The sequence below is a fragment of the Cyprinodon tularosa genome, unplaced genomic scaffold, assembly GCF_016077235.1.
Source record: "Cyprinodon tularosa strain WSP-4 unplaced genomic scaffold, ASM1607723v1 ctg441, whole genome shotgun sequence".
NCBI classification, from domain to species: domain Eukaryota; kingdom Metazoa; phylum Chordata; class Actinopteri; order Cyprinodontiformes; family Cyprinodontidae; genus Cyprinodon; species Cyprinodon tularosa.
In genome coordinates, this window is record NW_024039165.1 from 247,227 (window position 1) to 263,206 (window position 15,980).

The 15,980-nt window shown below is 38.3% G+C and overlaps 1 protein-coding gene across 1 annotated transcript; it reads right to left on the bottom strand.

Moving 5' to 3' along the window:
- Positions 1-3,699: 3,699 nt before the first annotated feature.
- Positions 3,700-7,394, bottom strand: six3a (SIX homeobox 3a). Its single transcript, XM_038300183.1, has 2 exons — positions 6,341-7,394; positions 3,700-4,741 (listed from the first exon to the last, which is right to left on the bottom strand). Exons 1-2 carry the CDS (start codon positions 7,030-7,032, stop codon positions 4,549-4,551), a joined length of 885 nt encoding a protein of 294 aa, XP_038156111.1. The 5' UTR covers positions 7,033-7,394; the 3' UTR covers positions 3,700-4,548.
- Positions 7,395-15,980: the final 8,586 nt, after the last annotated feature.

Consider the following 15,980-nt stretch of genomic DNA (forward strand, 5'->3'; position numbering starts at 1 on the left):
TGACCAACATTTTTACACACATCTTCATGGGGCCCAAACATGCATTCCCACTCTTCACATATAACTGACTCCCATAAGGATTTCGCTAATGAATCAAAACTTTGTCCGTCTCAATTCATTTTATAGACTGAATAAAAACCCTGCAATGGACCTAAACAGGTGTCTTTTTATGTGTTTTTTTTTTTTGTTGTTGTTGTTTTTTTGTTTCTGTTCTGAGGTGAGGACCTTCTTTCTTTGTATGGCTGTGTAATATAAAACCAGGACTCTCAGCTTATGCTACATCTGTCATATGAGAAATTAAACTTTATCTGGTATTACTTCCTAAACATACTCATTTAACAACTTTACCCTGGCAGAAAAACATAAAAATATATCAAATTTTCTCTGTAAAATATGATGCAATCCTTCTTCCTAACAAGAAAAGAAGGAGAAGAAAAACAGGAGCTGTCATTTTTTCCAAGGGTGAAAGAGAAGAGCCTGGATTTAATGGATGAAAATGTAAATGTGTAATTAACGTAGACTTTTTTTCTATGTCTTCTTGATCTTTTGTGAGAATTGGCTTATGGCTGCAAATGTTTTTGACATTAGAAGGGATGGATTTTGATGATCTTGAGGAGCAGGAGGTAAGATCAGGAATAAAAAGCTGTTAAGTTATATCTGTCAGGAGAAAAGCTTCAGGTCTGAGAAAGTATAGGAGGAGTTATCGTTTGATTGGTTTCCCATTTCTTGTTGCACAGGCAGGTGTTTCTCTTCAGTTTCTCTTCAGTTTTTGAAGATAAATATTAAATTTATTTGTCTATATAACTCCCATTTGTTTTGATGCTGCTTGAAAAAACAGCACTTTGTTTATCACTCAATGGAAATGGACAGAATTTAGTAAAATGAGGAATGAGAAGCTTGATCTTTAAGCGGATCACCGCCCTGCACACAATCGTCAATATAAACAGACAGAAAAGCCTTAAACTGAGATTGTCTCGCTCTTAAAAATCGGATAACATATTTTTGAAGGATGTTGACTTTCAGTTTGAAAAAAAAAAAAACAACTTCAGGGTGCGCAGAATATTAGTGGAGAAAAAACATGTCAATGCCGCACTTCTCTCACATTCTCGTTTTCTCTGGTGTAAGTATCACACACAGAGATTACTCTCCGCTAAGTTCCTTTTGTCTTGTGATCCATATTTGAGTTGGCAGATCACGAACAACAGCTCCCCCTTCATTAATGACCCCGGCCAGCAACAGATAGGCTCACACTTGCAGCGCTTTTTGCCCCTGCTGCTGCTGCTGCTTCTCTGGCCTACATACTGTGTTTACACCGAGAACAATCGCGTACCTGTTAATAAGTTTCCCCTTTACGCGTTTACTAATTCTCAAATTGCACTGAAAAAAAATAAAATAAAATAAAAATCTAAATAAGTTCTTTTTTTCTTAAAATAAGCGCATTTTTTCTTGAATTAAGGAGGTAAGTGAGACACTCTGACAATGGAACAAGACAATTTACATTTAAAATAAGAAAAAAACAATTGCATTATATCTAATTATCTTATATTACGAATAAACATACGTATTCCATAGGCAAATCCTTTTATTTACCTTTTCAATTTAAGGGGAAATGTTTATATCTTTTTTTGCAGTGTGGGGGAAATCTTTCTAAAGCCAAATATTATTTCGTTGATTCGCCTCATTCAAATGCTCCACTTTAAGAGGAATTGGAATCTATTTCAGGGATTAGTGTAGGGCTATTTTTATTATTTTATTTCAAAGTAATTGCATCGATATGTTTTGAAAGACACCCAGTGCGCATCTAAGATGGGTTTTCCAGAACTTTGCATAATGTTGCGCCTTTCTGTATTCATGAGCTCTTATCTGCTGTCCCATCTATCAGATGTTGTCCTAATCCTCGTGTCCTTCTTTACTGATTAATATGCTCTTCAATTCACGATTAATTTCATCCAAATCAAAGGAGAAGACTTGTCGCAGCCAATAAAAGTTGTAAATGAAGCAGTGAGGTCGGTTCTGGTGTGGGCTGTTTGCGCGATAAGACTGATAGTCTCTGACTATCTGTCTCTGACAGCCAGGCTATTTTAGATTTAAAATATGAACAAGCTTTTGTTCATTTGCAACAGACGGGAGATGGAAAGGTTTGTTTTCACACAAGCAGCAGGTTTTTTAGGCTTCCTTTGGCCCCTTTTATTAAACAGTATCGCGTTCATTCAGCGTCCTGCTTTGGACCGCACTTTTTTAGGATTTTTTTCTATTACTTTACTATAGCGATGAAGCAGCTTTTTAGTTAAAGACATTAACTTATTTTTTAGGTAGGCCTATATGTAAATAACTTTTGTTGACCTTTTTCAGCACATTTGTATCTTAAAATGTGTGTTTTGGATGCACATAAAAAACCTAACACATTTTATGACAATCATTATATAAACAGCTACATTTAAACATATTTCAGGATTAAACACTGTTTAAATATTGACAAACTGCAAAAATTATGTTAAAATAAAAATCTATAATTTCAAAAAAATAATAATATTTACCTTACCCTTTGCAATGCAAATCCTTAATATTGAAATATTGTTTATGTTTATTATTAAAAAAAACTGGGAAGTGTCATTTGCAGCGTCTGCTTTTACGCAAACAAACCCATAAGCTTCAGGGATTTGCACAAAGTTGACATCCTAAAACAATTAACATATCTTCCTGCTCTCTGAAACCACAACAGGCCCCAGGTATGTGTTTCAGCACAGTATAAAGCAAAACACTTTTAACTGTCAAGCAAAATCTCCCCCCAAAAATACAGAACACAAAAAACCTGCAAGATCAAATAACTGATGATATTTGCCCCATAGGCTTAAATTTCTACAATCCTCAAAAAAAAAAGCAGCTCCTTCGTCCCACTTTCTGTCGTCTGCAGCACTCAAACGCTGCCTCCTATCTCTCAGAAAGGGTTACCAACAAGATGAATAAAAAAAATGTCCGCGCAACAGTGTCCTGTAGTTGCAAATCTGCTCCCCAGCACCGACATAATAATTGGTTGGGGATTTTGGTTGGAAATGGACTGCAGGGGAGGAGGCTTTTTTGTGGAGGGGGGGAAATGCTTCTCGTCTGAGGAAGAAAAGCTCTTTTCAGGAGCCACAATAGGAGATTGGGACAGGGGAGGAGTCCCCTTCGTGATTAGCCCATTTAATGGCGCGTTTACTTAATTTCTGTATTCAGCAGCGACGATAAACACAAAGGTGGAAATATCTTATTTTTTTAAAGACAAAACATTAATATGTTAATATCTGTACAAGTCGATTTATCTCAAGTGAAGAGTGAATCTAATTAGTTGCTCAAAAAAATTACAACTTTTTAAGAAAAGTTATTCTAACTCTTGTTGACTGCGCCCTATTCGCAACTTAAGCGACTTTATCCTGCATCCTTCACCATGCAGGGGCGCAGAAGTAATAATGCTCCAACAATCCAATAATAATCCAATATGAACATGTGTTAGCCACTTATAACAGTCCTTATCCATTACCGGGTGGAAAGACTGACAACATGCACAAAGGTGCGACAAATTGAAAGGTGCATTTGAATTGTAGCCTTATAATAAATGGATAAAAAGCAGGATGGTCGATTGGATCAACATTCCTAACATAGTGAGCCACCAAGAAATTCAAAATAAACGCAACAAAAACTCCTGCAGCACTCAAGGTGTAAGTTTGACAAATATTTATGTAGGAACACCAAGTCAAGAAAAGTGAGGCATGGGGGATAGAAAAGAGGATGACAATCGGAGGGGAGGAGGAGGAAAGGGGAAGAGCAATAATTATGTACAAGCATATTTCTACACGTATATTACAGAGCGGGAGAATGATCGCATTATTTGAGATATACATAATTCAATATAAACTTTTTAAAAATAAAAAATAAAAATCTGATACAGTCATAAACGGATCCGTTCGACACATTATTATGATTATTCTTTTTTTTCTTTCTTTCTTTTTGTTTTCGACCAGGTTTATACCCCACACAGGCAGTGACAGAAATGTAGTTAAGAAAAAAAGGTGCTTGCGACTCAAAAATGATTGTCTGATGAACAAAAAGTAAAAAATAAAATAAAATAAAACTATTTAAAAAAAAAACAGGATTGCATCTTGTTTGCACGACGGCTTCCTCACCGTCTTCATCATTTGGATGAAGAGGAACAAAACAAATAAACAAAACAAACAAACAAGACGAACTGTTTTTAATCCCTCTGGTTCCTGATGGGGAAAAAATCTTGCATTCAGGTTGATTTCCCTGATTACAAAATAAAAAAATAAAAAAGAAGTATCATGCAAGTAGTCTAGTGTTGTTGTTGGTGAGAAGGGGGAATGAAGAGGAGGGGTAGGCGTGGGTCCTTTGAAAGCGCTTTAATAAAAAAGACGTGCTTTTATCTCTTTTTATCTTAATATTTATATCAATCGGTCCTTTTTTCATAAGTCATTTTTTCGTCTTCTTGGGTCCATTTTCCCTGTAAATATTTCTCTTTTTTCTGGTTTCTTTCCCCCCCTCCTCGCCGTATCATACATCGCACTCTGAGTCGCTGGATGTGACGGACAGGATGGACGTCCCGGTGTCGACTCGCTCTGTCATACTAGAAACGCTGGTGGTGGGACTGGCCGCGGTCGATGGCGACTCGGCTGAGCTGTGAGGGGTTAGTCCGGCCTCTGAGAGGGACCTCATGCCGGCCGGTCCTATTGCTTGGTGCTGGAGCCTGGGGAAAGAGGGCGAGGAAAAAGTAATAAAAAGGGGGGATGAGAGAAATGGCAATTAGACCTGAGAATGTCACCCCCCTCTCTTATCCCCCCTCCTCTTGCTCCTCATCCTGCTGCAAAATAGGGGTTCAAAATTCTCCTTTCTTTCCCTATGCCGGCCCCAACCATGCATGCATGCTTTTATCAGGCAGCCAGCTTTCAAGAGACAAAACGCTGCACTATTTAGACAGTTCAGACCAACTAACGCTGCAAGGATGTGTTACAAAATGCACCAGGAAACCAAACAGTAGCGTTAGAATTTAAATTATCTGTATTTGATTGCACTGCTAAATTATAGCTGTGCCAAATCCAGTTCAGATAAAGAAAAAAAAAAAAAACATGTTGTAAAAAAAAGAGATCAAAATAAAATACGCAAAGTGCATTAATGGGTGACGTGGAGATCCAGGTTGTACCACTCACCCTAAATGTTTATCCGAATCCACTCGCGATAATAACAATAATAATAATAACTCCATCACGACGGGATAATGTCAGCGCAGAAATATATCTATTTATTTATCCTGCAGATTAGGACAGTGTTCATATGGCTTAGTGATACTCTCGAGGGGAATCTTCTAATCAATTATAGCATTTCATTGAAATGATACTGCACGTTATGAATATAGTCTGAGTGGTTTATGCTTGCTTTAGTCGACTAATATCAGTAATGTGTCCATTATCCTTTCAGATAATCTTCATTTCCATCGCAGCTTTACGTTAAGATGGTTAAAAAAAATAGAATGCAAAATAAAGCAACTCAATTCTGGTTAATTTGAGCTTACAAATAAGATTTTCTTTTTGGATAAAATAAAAAAATATATACATATATATACATATATATATATATATATATATATATATATATATATATATATATATACTGCATTTTCACAATTGATTAAATTATTTACGATTATTATCATAATCAAAAAATATTAAATTCGTAGTGTTTACAATTTTTTTCATATTACTTAAAAATTTGTTAATTTGATATCAATATATTTCTTTTATAAACGAGTCAAAATATTCAATGCTTAACGTTTTTGTACTATGAGCATGTGAGTATATTTTCTTTCATTCAGATAAGTCAAATAAACTTGACTTGCTATGTACAAAAAAATCCTTAGAAGTTCGATTTTAAATCAAGAGAAATATTTGCTTTAATCAAACAGTATAAGTCATCTTAAACTTAAAAATAAATGTTTAAATAATATGATGTTATTTTGGTCCCTTGTTTTTATTTTGTAAAATTCAATGATTGGTCTAATAAAATGTATTCCTTTTAGATTTTGATACAGATAAATAGAGTTTTTAATATTTAATTTTAAAGGATTTTTCCAGCAGAGAGAAAAGTGTGTTTTAGTGTTAATCCGGATTTCGCTCCATAACAAATATGTCGCCGCAGCTTATACTCTCTTTACCTGACTTGCAGTCTTTCTCTTCTCCTGAATAGTTTCTCCAGACGCGCAATAACATTCATTTTCTTATAAAAATACACTTTTCCCACAAATGAGTAGACATTGAAGTGTTTCTGATATGACAGGGGAAAGATCGCCAACCTGTTTTTGGCCGCCGCTGCTCTGTCTCTTTGCCTCCGGTTTTTAAACCAGTTCCCGACCTGTGTAGGAGTGAGTCCAGTGGCTTGAGCCAGTTCCCTTTTCTTACTCGGGTTCGGATATGGGTCCTGCAGGTACCATTCCCGCAGTAGGCTCCGCGTCCGCTCCTTGAAACAGTGCGTCTTCTGCTCCCCGTCCCAGATGGTTCGAGGCAACGGAAACTTCTTCCGCACCCGGTACTTGTCGACAGGTCCGAGGGGACGGCCGCGCAGTTTCTCGGCCTCCTGATAGTGAGCCTCCAGCCACATGGCCTGCAGCTTGCCGTGTGAGTCCTTGGTGAATTTGTGGTTCTCCAGAATATGGTAGAGGTCTCTGAAGTTCCCAGTGTGGAACGCCACTACGGCGCGGGCGCGCAGGATGGACTCGTGCTTGTTGATCGCCTCGCATGCTCCCGGAGCCACCGGCAGGGACCAGAGGAAGCGGCCCAGCCGCTCAATGTCCCCGGTCTCCTCCAGCGTCTCGCAGACGCTTGCCACCTGCTCCGGGGAGAAGTTGAGGGTCGGTAGCTGAAACATGGACAAGTCTTCTGGAGACCTGGCGGCAGGAGCGCTGTTCGCCAGCAGCAGTGGGCGATCAGCGAAGTTAGGCAGGAAGAAATGGGAGGGATAAAGCTCTAAAGGGGATCTGAAAACCATGGAAATGACCTGAGAGAGAAAGAAAATTACCGAGAAAAAGGGGAAAAAACCGAAAAATACGGCTAGTAAAAAAAAGCTTGAATGATTCAATGGCTATCGCCTAATGACACCAGCCTCATAATATCTCCCCCCTAAATCCGCCGTTGAGTGTAGCATTGAAACATTTTGTTTCCCTTTTCTATTGGTCTTCTTGGTGTCGTTGTAGCGTTGTCATGGCAGCCCTGCCAATCACTGTCAAGCGTGCCAATCATTAGCCAGTACGTAGCGAGAGGCTTTCACCACTTGTGCAGCACGCACGGGGGGTTATCAGAGTCTCGGATCTCCACAGCAACCCTCCCACTGCACCGCGCGCATCAGGCGCGAGCCAATGCTCGTCTATCTGCTGAATGGAATGAGCAATTAGAGGGTGGAATATTATTGCGATCTTAACGAGGCTCGTTAAAGCTAAAGCAGATATGTAGACTGGAGATGCTTAGCAGAGACTGGGAGGGATAGAGGGAGGCAGGGAGGGAGCTTTAAATGAGGGACAAATGGACAACCAATGACTACATCCCAGGAATACACGTTTTGAATTGAAGCGAGTCAATTTGCTCATTATTTTTGGAATAGTTTGCCTTTTTAAAAATATTCTTTAAACTCTTTGTTTTGTTGTTATTTTGTTTGTCTCTTTTTACAAAGCAGTGTTTTTTTTTCATATTCCAAAATAGATGTCAGCGATTGATGCGTATTTTTTCCCCAAAATAGCCAAATCGTGATTGTATTCTCGCTCGGCCTGCCTCCGGGACGCGAAGTGCACAACTCTGCCTCCCCCCGCCTGCCACCTTCTCTCCTTATATTTGGTAGAAGAACTAATTTGCCATTGACATCATCTCTTTTTTCTGATTTAATAGATTCTTTTCTTTTAAAACACTCCAAACCCTCTAATTAAAACCATTAGTCCAGTGTTGGAATTAGAATCAAATGCCAGCTTGAAAGCGTCTTTGAGACATTAAAGCACTTTGGTTGCATTTGATCTGGTGGCTAAAGGACACGATCAATGTCCACATCCAGTCATGGGACTCGGCTTATGGGGTTGACCAGGGCGGTGTGATTTTCATGTTTATGACTAAAACCGCTTCATATTTAGACAGGGCTTATGAGGGTGTTAAAATAGTGTGAGTTCACCATTAAAACGAACAGTACCCACATTGTGAAAGAGCCGTGTACAAGGCATAGCATCTAGACTCTGCTTAATCCGCCCTCAATAAAGCTGACATAATGATCCTAAGCCGCCTTTCTACAAATTCATTCAGGGATTCAAAACTTTTTCTTCGCTCTCCCTGTCCCTCTTTATGTGCCTGATTTACACATTCTCGGATCTGGACCGACTGACCACAAGCTTGGAGCTTGAAGGGAGAGTGAGTATGCACAGCTTCTCTAATGCATACATATTCAATACCTGCTTTAGCACCGGTGCACTTGAACTGTAACGTGGATGCTGCAGTGCAATTTGTGCGCTTTTACGCACGGAGGTGTTCGGGTGTCTGTGTGGAAGTGTGCGCGCAGCAGAGGAGATTTTACGATGATCATTGCAGCAGGATTTTGGTTGGTCTCTTAACTTTGAGCTTTGTATGTAGGGGGGGGGGGGGGGGGCAGCATGTTGGATCAAACCTGTCCTGCACAAAACCCAGGAGGACTAATTCCTACTGGCACTTGAATTGGCCCCATTGGAAAGCTCTGTGGACTGGAAGTAAAGGCTGGTATTGTCATGCTGGTGTTAAAACTAACCTTCTAGCCTATAACCCCTCTCCCTTCTTCTCTCTCTCTATGTCACACACACAGTAATGCACAACCCCATCACTTAGCTGTGGGTGTTGGTATTAGCAGGACTACTCCGGAATATGCAAAGCCCCCTTTACCTGACCGGGTGTACTAATTTGGCTGATCACAACTTAAGCCAAACTCGCATTATATTGTTTGTTTTGTGTGGCTTTTTTTTTTTTTTTTTTCAGAAGAGCCCTATTTGTAGAGTTGCCCTCGCAGGCAATTCGGAAATCACTCCAATCTAAGAAGGAGACTAGATTGTGAAATGTAAAACCTGAATGGGGGATTTGAGAGAGGAAAGCCAGCGGTAATTCACATTCTTTAACATGGCTTTTGTTTACGTTAAGCATGTAATTAACACCCCCCAAACAAGTTTATTCACCTGCCGTAATTGTGTGTTTATCCGAGAGCTCGCTGAATGTTCCTGACAGCAGGGGGGACGGGAGCTCTGAATGCGCAGGGAGAATTTGGTGACTTCTCCGTTTACTAACACCCTGAAACCCACCATACGCGAAAACACAAACAAGAATCTGCATTCTGCAACACTGGAAACGCAACAGTCAGGCAGATTCAGAGGAGGTCTATTCTGCGCAACTGTTTCCAAAAAAGTTTCAGAAAATAAAAAGATTCATTTTGCTCTCAGTACTATCACACTCATTGGGTCGGAGGGGATTATATACCAGTATTCCCTATTCGCTCTTTTGTATCCTTATCAGTCCGTTCCAATAAGAAAAGCAAATAAACAAAGCTGGCGTTACGTCATGTTGGAGAGAGGGTAAGAGAGAGAGAGGGAGAGATGGGTACTGGATGGGAGAAAGAAATAGAAAAGGTGTTGGCTGAAAAAGGTATAACAGGGAAAGAGAAAGAAGGAACGAAAGTATGGATGTTCCTTTATTCCGTTTATTTATTTTTTGCTGTTCCCTCGTTCACCTTGCGTGTAGCAGAGCCTGGCCAGCAGCACAGCAGCCCTCACTGGCAAACACAGGAGTGGGGCTCATGGTACTGCTGCTCCATCCAGGATTCAGCTCATCCATACAGAACGGGATTCTGGACTGATCTCAGGTATGGTCCAAAACAACAACAATACTGATATGGTGTGTATTATTATTATTATTATTATTATTATTATTATTATTATTATTATTATTATTATTATTATTATTATTTATTATTATTTTTTTTTATGAAAACCCGATTCGTTTTTGTCTTTATCCTATATAATAACCTTTATGTAATACTTTCCTGTCACGTGTAAAGAAAAACGTTTTTTTATTATACATATTTACATTTTATTTAATTTATATATATAAGTAGTTACCTTTCTTGATTTTGTTATGCATTCTATCTCTTTGCAGCCGTCTTAGCCAGCCCAGAAGTCCGCAACTTTCAAGAATTGTTCTTGGATGGAGGAGACATCTGCTGTATCACTGAATATTCAGCTGCAAACTCTGTAAGTTTTCTATCCGAAATCGAAGACATCGGCTTTTTTCCTGAATTATTAAAAACAAATAATAATAAAAGAGGTCGAATTAGGTTTATTCAGTTTGAAGCTTCTTTTTTATTCACAATGCGGTAAAAATTAATTTTTTCCCAACTTTATTATATCTCCATTTCACCGGGCGGTGGTTTAATCTGCGCCTCCGCTGAGCGATGAATGGTCCTGTCGACACGGGGCGCACCATCCCCTTCCTTCAATGCTGACCATTCCAGCGTACCTTGAGCCTATGACCAGCGTACACTGTAAAAAATGTCTGTTTGAGCAAATTTTTAATTCACAGATTTAGATTTTTTTTTGAATAATTCTTGAGATTTTCTATTTGATTTACTAGATATATTTTTAATTCATGAAACTAAAGAAATTGTTGAAAAAAAAGTGCAGCAGTAGCCAGTCAGACTCTAAACTGTAGATGTAAAATAGTTTTGGATTTTTTTTGTTTTTGTTTGTTTGCTTTATTGCTATATATTATTATTTTCCTACATGTAGAAATATTGTTCTATATATATATATATATATATATATATATATATATATATATATATATATATATATATATATATATATATATATATATATATATATAGTTTTTTTCTTTCGTTTTTCCTGCAGAACTTGCTTGAAAGTATCCTGATCTATGTTTTTAACCAATGCTTCTTCACTGTTCTCATAAGGATATCTCTAAAATGTGCCATAGCCTATGATGATAAGAGAACAAAATTGACACATAAATGTAGCTTTCATTCAAATGTTGTCACAATGATTGGTAAATATGGCGCCAACTTTAACAGCATAGTTAGTACAAAAGTTTTTTTTTTTCCTTTTAACATTTCTCTCCCTCCCTCTCTCCCTCCCTCTTTTTCTCTTATTGTTTTTATTGTGTGGTCTCATTAGGGGGACTTCCTGGCAGGAATGGGAGCTTGTATCGGAGCTGTCCAATCAGTGTATTTACACGGGTTGTTAGCGACAGTTAATGAGGGCTCCTCCCCGGGCCGGTAGAGAAAAGGCGCCTCGACATTAAGATTTACCTTGTGTCAACTCGTTACTTCTAATGAACCTCCCTGAAAAAGCCTCATTCGTAGTCAATGGAGCCGTGCGCCCGGATCCTGTGTGTGGGGCTGGAAGAGTGGAGCTGCAAGCAGGCCTCCTTAGCCCCCATCCCATTTTTCTTCCGCTCACTGGGAGAGTGTTTTTTCCCCCTCTTGCAGACTCGGCCCTATGATGCTTGCATGTTTTGTATGGTGCCTTTTCTTTGTTTCATAATATCCCATGGAGTAAGGGTGTTAGCGTATATTTGACAGCAAGTTATGGGATCTGCAGGTTTTCAGTCACGCACATGATCATTGATCACATCAGTACAAATCTGAGCCTTAATAGCAATAAAACTGTGATCAGATACATCTAGTGAGGCGGTTTTGCGTGCATCTACCAGAAATATCCTCGATTCTTTGTTTGAACGAGGCTTGACATGTCAACTTATTGCTTGTCCAAAAAAAAAAGGAAAAAAAAAAAGAAAGAAAGACAGAAAAGAAAAAAATAATAATTTACCCGCATCCTCCATCCCTCCCCCCCAAAGAACAGATCAGCCTCTGGCCCCTCTGTCCATCCCTCATATGGCCCCCAGTGTGGCTTGTTGAGCCGCATCAGCAACACATCACTGCCCTTGAATTCAGGTACAAACTGGGGGAGTTTGGCAGATCACTGAAAGTGGATTCCCTCCCACTCTTTCCAAACCCTTCAAACACTTAAAAATCAATTAGCCTTGTCTGGTCACACCCTGCACCAGTCATTAGAGGAAAAACAGGTGAGTTCCATTTAAGAAAGTATGAATACTTAAGTTTAGTTTATCTATTTTTTTACCGGTTTTCATTATGGATATACTAATAAGACAAACTGTTTACATTTAATCAATTAAATAGGTGCAATAATCTACATGCCTTTTAATTTCACATTTTAAATAAAAAAATTAAGTGGATAGGCAATAAGTCATATAGCTACATTGCATAACGTCAAATATGTGAAGCCCTGAATAAGATCATATTGGTAGCAAATGTGCAAATTAGTTAGAAACTTTTACTACATAGCAAAGGGGCATGTGAAACTTTTCTTGACAGCCTTAGATAGGGTACGCCATTTACAGTACTGGCTGGCAGCTTTCTAAAGCAAGGTTTAACATTTGTAGAGACTCTAAACTTGCTAAAGTAAAGCAGATAAAGGTAATACTAAAAGACTAAATCTTTATCATAAAAAGTTTGCATTTAGTCTGACAAAGTTTTAACAAAAATTCAACTGACAACTGCCTGAGGATTCATATCCTTCTTTAATTTCAACACTGGCACTCTCACTAAACTTTCTTTGACATGAAGAACAGGTACTGTAGCATTAAGTACATAATTTTTGTTTGTAGCATTAAAATGTTAAATCAACATGAGCTTTTTGGAAAATGAATATCCTTAATTAGGCTGTATACTAACAACCTATTCAGACAATACAAATACCTAAATACAAATTTAATTTGTATTTATCTATCTGATCTGGTTAATCTCCATTTACAAAAAAACTTAGAGTATTTCAGGATCTGTTTAAAGCAGATTAGGGAACTATTATATTCAATTTTGCCAAATTTTCATAACCTGGGAACAGTTTATTTTCTTTCTTTAACTAAATTAATTATTTAATTAATAATAAAGATTTAGGTTATAATAAATAATAAAGCTTTAAGGTTCTCTGAAAACAACAGGAATAATGGATGACTAAACACATATTTTGCTAATATTGTATCCAAATAATTTATCTCCATTGTTATTCAAGCATGCCCACCGGGGGGTCGTACAATTACAAATCAAAATATCAATGTACATTTAAATCCTTCTAAAAGGTAACATTCAATACCCTACCAATGATTTTTTAAAGTGTAATGAGTTCTATTCAGTCGCTTGCGCTACGTTTTCTCCACTTGAAATGTGAAAGTTTATGAAGAAACATATTTTTTTCTCTTGTTCAAACATGGTGCTTCAGATTGAAAAGCGCCGAGTTGTTGCGTAATTTATTTACGCACCATAATGAGATTTACCCTTTCTCAAACAAATACATCCCAGCAGCCAGCGGGTGGCAAACTGCTTCAAAATACTTAGAAATCTTGGCATTTGATGTGTTTATAAAGTCCAGCAACCTGCCGCTTCATGTCAATAAGTTTTTTCATAGAATAGCCATTTTGTGTTTTGTAGTGTGACATGAAGGCGCAGCGCCAGAGGATGCTCTGATGTTCATTCTTCCAGGTAGATTGTTTGCTTCAGAGACGGAGGGAAATAAAGATAATGGGTGCATATTAAATGCTTTGCCCCAAGCTTTACACATGATGCCCACCTTATATTTTACAAATGTCTCTGTGAAATAACTCCTTTTTTCACTGAGTCAAACTTTTTTATCTTTTATTTACCGAGGAACACTAATCCAGACATGGATGAGACCAAAGTAATGACCAACAACCCCCCCACCCCACCCCCACCCCACCCCCCCCCACCTAACCCAAAAAAAAAAAATCATAAAGATAATACTAAGACTGTTTTTGATTATCCTGTTCAGGTTGATTAACTGGTTTATAGGTGTAGGTGGAAGCTGTGGATGAGACCCTTTAGCCTGGTGTCCAGGAGCTGACAGGATGCAATTACTGAGGTTAAGACATCATCTCAAAGCTTACTAATGTGAGAGATGTGGATACCACAGAACAGACAGCATGAATGTATAAAATCCTGTGGTTAAGGAGTCCCACTTTAAACGCATCTCTGTTGCTCCTGGACTGGTCTGCATGACCTTTACCAATTTAACCTTTCTTTAGTAAAACAGCCCCTTTATTAGGGGGTGGCAATCTGGTGTGGGGGATGTAAACGCAGAGAACCTTAGGGCTAGTCTGTTGGGCTTTGGATGAATATAGTCTACCCTTTTGAAAAGAAATCTGGGGGAGATTGAATATTTTTCATAATATTATATTTGTAAAGATTTAATCATTATCTAACTGAAGGCATCTGTTCAGTCAACTTGAAATCGATAGCTTGAAATAGCTTGTTTTTCAGGAAAGGTTAACTTAAAAATGAAAGGGATAATCAAAATTTGCTAGTTATTTTTGTTTTCTCACTATAAAAGACTGAGTGATGCTGTTAAAAAATGGTATAAATTGCTTAAATGTTTCTGAGAAGAAATTAGTCAGCTTCACAGTTAAAATAGATAATCGCACTATATGTATATATATATATATATATATATATATATATATATATATATATATATATATATATATATATATATATATATATATATATATATATATATATACATATATATATATATGACTACAATGAAGGGGCAAGCTCCTGATGAGGTGGAGGTTGGTCTACTGAGGGATCCCCTCCCAAACCTGCATGAAAGCATCCACCAACTCCTGGACAGTCTGTGGTGCAATGTGACGTTGGTGGATGGATCCAGACATGATGTCCCAGATGTGCTCAGTTGGATTCAGGTCTTGGGACCAGCTTCAATGTCTTCATCTTGCATGAGCTGCTCAAACTCCAGGGCTGTGCTGCCCACCCAAAGAAATGCCATCCGACACCATTACTGGCCCACTGCTAAACTGGTCATGCTGAAGGATGTTGCAGGCAGCAGATCGCAACAGCGGTGTCACATGTGCTTATTGTGAACCTGTTTTTATCTGTGAAAAGCACAGGGTGCCAGTGGTGAATTTGCCAATCCTGAGTGCAACCCCCATCTGTGGAAATTAGGACCTCATACTATACTCGTGGAGTCGGATTAATAGTTTGTGAAGAAACATGCACATTTGTGGCCTGCTGGAGGTCATCTTGCAGGTCTGTGGCAGTGCTGCTCCTGTTCCTCCTTGCCCAAAGGCAGAAGTAGCGGTCCTAATTCAGGGTTGTTGCCCTCTGACGGCCTCCTCCACATCTCATATAGTACTGGCCTGTCTCCTGGTAGCCCATCCAGGCTCTTGACACTATGCTGACAGACAGAGCAAACCTTCTTGCCACAGCTCACATTGATGGGACATCCTGGCTGAGCTCAACTACCTCAACCACTTGTGCAGGTGTAGAGTCTATGTCATGCTACCACAAGCACCACCAATATTCAAAAGTGACCAAAAAAATCAGCCAGAAAGCATAGGTACAGAAAAGTGGTCTCTGATCCACACCTGTAGAACTAGTCCTTTATTGAGTGTGTAACGCTAATATCCTATAATTTCCACCTGTTGCCTATTCCATTAGCACAACAGTGTGTATAATTGAATGAGAATCAGTGTGAATCAATATATCATCTATGAAATGTTATATTGAAGAATGAGAATCAATATAACATCTATGAAATTAAACTGTCCTAAGTGGACAGTTTAATTTCATAGATGTTATATTTAATTTAAGTTACTGTTGCTAAGTCATTATAAAACATATGTGGACACAGGAAAAGTACCATTCTCTAAAATATCATCCATTAGGAATAAAAAAAGGGTTAAGATGTGCAACTATTACTGAACACAAAACTTTTACAGAAAAAAAGTTGAATAATAGCAATGACTAAACTTTAAAATCCACCAAAATTGAATTTTAAAGTGTATGGGTTATGGACTCAATACTTTGCCATATTACTT